This window comes from Grammomys surdaster, unplaced genomic scaffold, assembly GCF_004785775.1.
Source record: "Grammomys surdaster isolate TR1022 unplaced genomic scaffold, NIH_TR_1.0 751, whole genome shotgun sequence".
Lineage (NCBI taxonomy): Eukaryota > Metazoa > Chordata > Mammalia > Rodentia > Muridae > Grammomys > Grammomys surdaster.
The window spans coordinates 293,963-302,418 of record NW_021605170.1 but is presented as its reverse complement, the minus strand read 5'-3'; the positions used below and the strand labels follow the sequence as shown (position 1 = coordinate 302,418).

At 43.9% G+C, this 8,456-nt stretch overlaps 1 protein-coding gene across 3 annotated transcripts in view; it reads right to left on the bottom strand.

Annotated features, from left to right (window-relative positions):
* The window catches only part of Gak (cyclin G associated kinase), a 64,414-nt gene that overhangs the window by 29,124 nt on the left and 26,834 nt on the right, over positions 1–8,456 (bottom strand). For all 3 annotated transcript variants that reach the window (XM_028782332.1, XM_028782334.1, XM_028782333.1), the window contains exons 12-15: positions 4,916–4,965; positions 4,242–4,390; positions 3,357–3,479; positions 2,225–2,358 (exon numbers count right to left, since the gene is read on the bottom strand). In XM_028782332.1, the coding sequence (XP_028638165.1) occupies positions 2,225–2,358; positions 3,357–3,479; positions 4,242–4,390; positions 4,916–4,965 (456 nt within the window). The remainder of the gene's footprint in view (positions 1–2,224; positions 2,359–3,356; positions 3,480–4,241; positions 4,391–4,915; positions 4,966–8,456) is intronic.

The following is an 8,456-nucleotide window of genomic DNA, read 5'->3' as shown; positions in this document are numbered from 1 at the left end:
AAGGAAGGAAGGAAGGAAGGAAGGAAGGAAGGAAGGAAGGAAGGAAGTTAGTTAGTTCTTCATTTGGTGGCCAGGGGTTTCTGACAGTCTGTAATTCATGCTTTCCTTTCTTGCAAGTGGCTTCCTTCCCTCTGGCTCAGATTGTCTGTGTTCTGGATATTCAGGATGAAGTAAGATGATAATGCAAGTATGGTTTCTTCTTAGTTCTGCTCCTGTTCTCAGAGACTCCTGGGCCTGTGGCTGTAGCTGCTGTGAATCCTGGAGATGTTCACATATTCAGTGTTTCGTTCTCCACTTAACTTTCCTCTGGTATTCATTTACATAGATGATTGACCATTTGCAACAAACCCTTGAGTTTCTGATCTTTTGTTGGTTTTCAGGTGAGCAACACCTGGTGATTTGTCTTTCAGATCACTGGTTTACTCCTCTGCTGGTCAGAGTCTACAATTCTCACACTACTACTATGCACACACATCTCAATCTTCTTTGTTTTCCTTGCTAGGGTCTTTGGCAGATTCATCCGCTATTTTAAATTTCCTTCGGAATTCCAATGTACTCTTTGGTTCTGTTTATTTCTCTCAAGACAGAAAGGGCCAGACATTGCATATACTTCCCTCCCCTTGCTTTCTAGAGACTGTGGAGAACAGATATTGAGGTATAGACACTCTGCTACAATACCCCAAAGCTTTACTCATGCTCATCACAGTATTCTGAGTCTTCTCATATGGTTTCCAGACAAATCTGTCCTGACAGCAAGTGCATCGTCTTTCCAGTGATCTTTAGATATGGGGCAAGTTGACAGCATGACAGTCTCAGTTTACAAAGGATTTGAAAGTGCACAGATGTGAAGTTGTCGAAGTATCTGTTAGGACACAAGTGACACTATGTCACTGTGCCTCCATGAGACCCCAGTGTTCATGGTAGAGTATCAAAGACACTGTCTTGTTTTATGCTCCACACACTCAGCAAGCAGCTGTGCTGCTCACCATCTCCTGCCCAGCAGGCCCCGACATGTGGAAAATAGCAGCACAAATGGCTAAGAGCTCAATATGCTGAACTCCTTCCAGCCACCCTAGCAGAGGCCAGAATGGGGACACAGATGCAAAGCCACTCTCCTCATATGGCCTGAGGAACACACTGCCGTTATGATGCTCTACACATCATGCAGTAAGCAACTAAGGTGGGCCCCATCACAAGAGAATTGTGCACATTGGGAAGAGTGCTTATTACTCCCACTGCCAAAACATGGAGCCCCTTACTGGCCTGGATCTTTGCCTCATAATAGCATCCATGTTGGCTTTTTGTTTCATGTTCCACCCACCTGCTTTCTCAGAGAGGAGGTTGATCCATTTTTTTTCCCAAGTACTCACTAAGACAGAGGGAATTTATGATGGATGGACAGTATGTCTCTAGACCCAGACTTCCAAACGAAAGTCTTGCTCTAGGGAAATAGTGAATCCTAAACATGAATGGACACAACTGGTAAATGTGGTAGTCCATAGTGAATGGACAAGGGAGCAATGCTAGGCAGAGCCAAAATAATTTGCTTCTTAACCAGACATGACACCTCATATCTATAATATTAGGACTAGGGCACTGGCCTAAGTTTGAGACCAGTCTAGCCTACATAGTGAGTTCTAGGTCAGGCTGAGCTTCAGAGTAGATCCCTGTGTCAAAAAAACAAAAGAAATTTTCTTTACACTGCAAGTGAATGACCTACAGGAATGTCTGAGTGAGTCTTCTATGCATTTTATAGCACTTACCCATCGTGTAAGAGGTCGTAGGTTCAGTTCTCAGTAACACAAGTGAAGAAAATGAAGCTGAAGCAGGGTAACAGCACTTCACATTTGAAAGTGTGAAGGTTCACAGTGCATTGCCAAATAACCTCCCAAGTCCACATAAGCTGGGATCTCACATAACACAGGGCCACATAAAGTTCACATATTTACTGGAAAATCTTGTACCCAGGCCCTCAACAGGAGGCTGCCACCACAAGTCAGAAGCCATAACAGCTTGAGAGTTTCAGATGAATGTCAACTATGGCCTATACTTGTTAGGTACCTATGGGCAAAGGTCTGGGAATGAGCTAGAAACCACAGTGATACTAACTTGGCCTTCAGCAAACTAGAGTACCTGACTGCAGGTCCAACACAGTGAAGGCAGCACCACTTCAGGGCCAAAAGAGCTGTAGGCATCATTGTCCCCAGCAAGGATCACCTGGTACCTTTTGTGGGATGGCCAAATGCCTGGTGGGCAGCGCTTCATGCTGAACATGTATACAGCAGCCTCTGCAGTGCTGAAGAGACGGCAGAAGCACAGGAATGCACAGACCGCCACAGCAGACGCAGCTCTTCCATCCTACAATGAGGACATAGTTCGTTGACACACAGGCCCACGCACAGAAAGGAGGAGGACTCAGAGCAGCTCCTGTAAACCCAACTACCTCCGTGGCTAGGGGGGATCTGACACTAGGTTTGTTGAGGACACATTTAGGAACATATATAATATGCTTCATGCAATGAGAATTCAGAGCCCAGAAGATAGTAGAGTCATTAGCAAAGTACACAAGTTAGCCTACCACTCAGTTTCAAGTTGGTCTGCTAGCCTCACCATGTTCAATCCCTTCCTGAGATCTCTTTTCATCTTTCTTTTCTTCACTTGTGTTACTGAGAACTGAACCTAGGACCTCTTACACGCTAGGTAAGTGCTATACTCCCAATACTCCTTCACTTATTTTGAGTCAGGCTCTTACTATGTTGTTTAGGCTGACATTTACCTTGTGATCCTTCTGCCTCAGCTTCCCAAGTAGCTGAGATTACTGGCCAGTATTACCAGGTTCATCTTACTCATAACAAGTTGTGCCAGATGTGGTGATGCATGCCATTCATTAACTCCAGCACTTGGAAAACAGAGGCAGATCAATCTCTGTGGGTTAGAGGCCAGCCTGGTCTACATAGTGAGTTCCAGAACAGCCAGACTGTATCTCAAAAATTCAAAACACAGTTGCAGTACAGCAGGGCTGATACCTGAGTGTACTTCCTGTTGGATGTCACACTGTACGCAAGGAATCCAAGTCTTTCTTGCTCATTATGTGGTTAGAAAAACTTGAGGTAAAAACTCATTTACCTCAAAGTTACATATTCCTTTCCCAGATGCTGGAGACGCTGGATGTGCTGCTTGAATCACCAAAACGTCCCTTATGAGTGCTACTTGTCCCATAGGAGTAGGAACCACCAGGGAATCTGTGTCCATCAAGCCCAAAGCTTCAAGCACAGGTCTTCCTCTGGTCAGTGTTCCCCCATCATACCCAGGATCAATGTTGCTTTGGTTCAGTATATGCAGCTAACATAACTCACCATGCAATGGACAACACAGACATTCCTGTGGTCTTCCCGGAGCCAGGTATGCATGCTCCTGCATAGAGTATACAAACTGTGGAGATGTGGTGCCCGTCTGACTGCCCAGCCACACTCAGTGACCTGTAGGGAGAAAGTCCACTCAGCTAAGTTTCTGCACCAGAACCAATGAACCTGGCTGGCATATCCACAGGGTTACTTTGTCTTTGCCTACAACACTGTACTTTTTTTCAAAACAATTTTCTTTTTAACCTTTGTGTGTCCATGTACATGCATACACACAAGTGTAACAGAGCATATGTATGTGGAAGATAAAGGGAAACTAATAAGAGTTGATTTTCTCCTTCCACCACATGGGCCTGAGAGAATGAACTCGGTTGTCAGGCTTTAGCCTCCCTCTCTTCCCACATAATTGTCCTTTTTGAGTAATTCTATAAATATGGTGGCTTGAAACTCTGAGTATCTCCCTCAGCTGGGGTTCTCATTTGACATTCCTCTTAGCTATGAGTAACCTGTGCCACAGGAATGTTTCACTGATGCTGCAAAGAGAACTACCTTTTCCTATGCCAAGGGGAAGAAGACATCCTAGTTCATTGGGGAGTAAAAATCTTATCAAGGTCCTCCCCCACTGCCGTGTGTGTGTGTATGTGTGTGTGTGTGCGCGCGTGTGCGTACACATGCACATGGTGTAAAGCTTCCTTTCTACTCTGGCCTATCTCCACCCAGCCACACCTCCAGCCCTAGCTTCTCTGGCAGCTGCTATGGTCAGCTCCCTGCAGCTGCCTGGCACTGTCCATATCAGGCTAGTGCAGATCCATCACTTAAAACTGTACTTAAGTGGGGAAAATGGCCCAAATCATAAAAGAATAGCTCAAGGCCACTTACTCGGTTGTGGAACTTGGAAGCCCGGTACATCCTTGGAGAAAGATTGTACACAGCATAATGTCCTGGATGCTTGGCGTCCAGAAACAATCGCACATCCTCTATATTGTTTTTGATTGCTGATTCCACACCTTCTGCTGGGAATGACATCACTGAAACAAAGTAGGCCCAAGTTAATGCTAGGGGATTACCCTCTTGGGCTGGGCTCACCTCCCAGCTAGGTAGCTGGCCAAATATAGGCTCTTCTCATCCTCTTAAAGTCTCCCAGCCTGTGTAGAGGGATGTGTACAAACTGCAATATGGGAAACATTACAAAGTTAGCTACAGATGTCTGGGAGGGCTTTCCTAGTTACCTGATATACATCATGGTCTTTAGGGACACCAGCTTTTCTGATTATAGTTTGCCTAGATTATCTAGTTTTAAATGTGCATGGTTCTACCACTAATCCCTCTGCATCCTCAGAGTTCCAATCATGCCAGAAGCTGGGCTGACATTGGCCTTGTCTTTTTCACTGGCCAGGAAATATGCTCAATATATGTTACCTACCCTCCACATTTTTGGGGTAGTTCTCCAGGCCTAACCTCAGATGGATCCATAGCTATCAAAGAGGCTAAAGAGGTACCTTGCACCTTGGCTACTTCCACGGGTCCTTTGTCTATCATCCAAGTAGACATACCTGCAATCCTAGACGTGATGTAAGATATGTCCAGATCACCCTTTGCATAGCTGGAATGGAAAGAACAATCAGAATAGAAAATGCTTAGTAGTTATAAGAACTTGAAGAGGAGCCCACGTCCTAGAACACTGAGGTAGCCTCGCCTGCAGGCAGTATCCTCTAAGTCGTGTGCATGTGCACGTCTTGGGTATGACTGCTATGTGAGCTGACAACCAATAAGAAGTGGAATAAAAGTGGGAGAGAGCAGCCCAAGGAAGAGCTTTAGCCATCTTTTGCTTTCAGACATGCTCTCCAAGGTACAAACATTGAGGGCTGATCCTGACAAATAGTAACTAAAGCAAGACAGTAGCAACAGCCACTGATTCCATTATTCCAGGGGCTGGATAAGAACATGAGGAGACAGGACACCCTATGCCCTATGAAGACCTGAAAGGAGACAGAAGACAGTGCTGGAGGGAAAAAAAGACATCCCAAATGACCAAGATATGTTACTGCTCATGGCAGCCCAACTGAAAAAATACAGATCAAAACCTGACTAACTATGCAATAACTTGGCAAACTTATTCTACAATTCCTTTCAAAAAAAAAAAAAAAAAAACAGTTATGCCAGAGCAGACAAGTTTCCTTGGAAAAGAGGAGATAGGGGAGTGAACATTGTTGCAGAATTATTTTGAGTACCACACTATAGCTGAGCAGTGAGGGCAGATAGGAAAGTCAGAGACAGAGCTGAGGTAGGCACACTTGACACCAGCAGAGTCACCACGAGGTCATTACAGAGGGCCAGGTGGAAAAAAGAACAGATATACACTATAAATTCACTGATGCAAAATCTGATTATGGCAATCTTGACATTTTAAAATGTCATTTGAACCTATTTAAGACAGGTTTCCTTAGGATATAAAGGACTCCCTGAGACAAAAAACAGAATGTACTAAAACACAGCTTTATCTGGTACTTAAATTTCTGTGGGGAAAGGCAGTTAAACAGACAAGCCACAGATCAGAACTAACTAGTTCCAATCTATTTCTTCACAAAAACAATTAGTAACCCAATAGTAACCAAGATACCAGGTATCAGTGATAGATGTCTTTAATCCCAGCACTCTGAAGGCAGAGACAGATTTCTGATCTCTGTGATCAAGGCTAGCGTTGTCTACATAGTGAGTTTCAAATCAAGGCCATAAAGGTAAAGAGTGCAGGTTGCAAATACGCAGGAGATGATGGCATGAAAACAACCTCAAGAAAGACAAATGTGCCCCAGCATCAGGTCAGGTACAGGAAAGCACATGCAAGACACTTAGTGGTACACAATGAGTACTGAGTATCACTTAGGGCTCTACACAGCATACCCTAACCATTAGCCCCCTTAAGAAAAGTCCAGGGGGCCGGGCGGTGGTGGCGCATGCCTTTAATCCCAGCACTTGGGAGGCAGAGGCAGGTGGATTTCTGAGTTCGAGGCCAGCCTGGTCTACAGAGTGAGTTCCAGGACAGCCAGGACTATACAGAGAAACCCTGTCTCAAAAAAGCAAAAAAAAAAAAAAAAGAAAGAAAGAAAGAAAGAAAGAAAGAAAGAAAGAAAGAAAGAAAGAAAGAAAGCAAAGTCCAGGGACCGTGACGGTTCAGCTCTAGGAATAGGCTCAAGGGTATACAAATTAGGGTTATACGCAGCAGAGACAAGAGTGGCCCAGACCTTGGTTTCTAAGACATCAAAGCAGCTTCAGGTAACCAAGACAACCTGAAGTGATCAGTTCTGCCACCTGTAACCACACTTGGACATCTTTATTGGTACAGTAAAAATGAAGGTGTTTGCTGCTACTTGTAAGTCAATTTAATAAACATAGGAGTTTATGGAACTCTTATCAGCCATTTTTACTTTGTAGCCCACAGACAACGTGCAGCCCCAAAGACAGTTATGAATAAAGGTCAACACAAAAATCATAAAGTTACTTAAAACATCATGAGTTGCTTTAGTTTTAAGGTTTACTACAGACTAACAGATGTAAGAAATAGGGCTATGCCATTTGAGTTAGGCACGGAGGTCAGCAAAATGGGAGAAATTTAAAGTTTACTACAGACTAATAACATAAGAAAGAGGGCCATGCCATCTGAGTTACACATGGAGGTCAGCAACATGGCAGACAAGTAGCCACGTGGTGGGAAGTGAAATTTTTGAGAAAGTGAAAAAGGCCAAAATACTAAAGAAAGCTTTGGAAACCATCCAGAAGTAGGAAAGAAGGAAAAATTATGCCTAAGTCTAGATTCAGAAAGGTGGGCAGATCCAAGAGAACCAAGTGGTGACTGACTGCGTCATCAGACTTTCTGCAATGTGGACTACACACTATTGGATTCTTGGCCTTTCCGTCATGAGACAGTCACCATCGAACTATCTGGGCAATAGCATGTAAATCAACCTAATAAACCCCATATATAAATATGTAATATATATTCTATCAGTTCTGTTCCTTTAAAGGACCCTAATACAGAGATCATATCATAATATCAAAAGTTTGGACATGCCTAGTGGTTTAAACATATATTCCATGCAGAAAGCACATGCATATGCATGTTCAAATATTTGTACTTCTAAAATGTAGCACATTCATGTGCACTCCTCCATTGGCACAGGCACACATATACAACTGCTAAGGCTACAAACATAAAACAACCATCCACAAAAAAAGGAAAGGATGTTTCATCAACCAAAGGAGTTTTGGGACCACACAAACCATAATTCAATGGTGCTTACTACAGCAGCAGACATCCTTGGGCAGCAGGAGCATCCATATTGACAAGAGCCAGTGAGACTGGCCAGGAATCTCAGTCACAGTTTCCTCCAGAAAAGCTGATGGAGCAACCTTCAACTCACTACAGCTTTGGGGCCATCACTTGACTTGAAGCACATATTCACACCCACTGTGACCCAGGTCTGATAGTGACTGACTTCTAATAATGAGAGCAGGCAAGAAGATGTCACTTTGCTCTGCAGCTGCTTCATTTATTTGATACCAAAGAAAAAGAATAGTGCTGTTATGACAGACACTGGCAGAGCTAAGGAGATCATGAGCTGATGCTGTACAAAGCCAGTTCTGTATCAGGTCCTATGAACAGGGGCCTCAGACTTGTACTTGTTAGGTTTTTGTCAACTTGAAACAAGCAGGAGTTATCTGTAAAGAGGAAAACTCAATTAAGAAAATGCCTCCATAAGACTAGCCTATGGGCAGCTGGTCTTGGGCTACAAAAGAAAGCAGATTGAGCAAGCCATAGCAAGAAAGTCAGTAAGCAGCATTCCTCTATGGCCTCTGCTTCAGTGCCTACCTCCAGAGTTTCTTGCTTTGAATTCGTATCTTGGCTTCCCTTGATGATGAACTTGAACCTATAAGCTGAAATAAGTCCTCTCTTCTCTACACTGGTTTTGGTCAGTGTTTTATCACAGCAACAGAACACAAGCTAAGGCAAGGCTACAGGCTCAAGTCTATACATGGCTTCTCCCTGACAGAGTGACAACACTACCTTGGAGAATCTCCACACAGGCAAAGAATAGG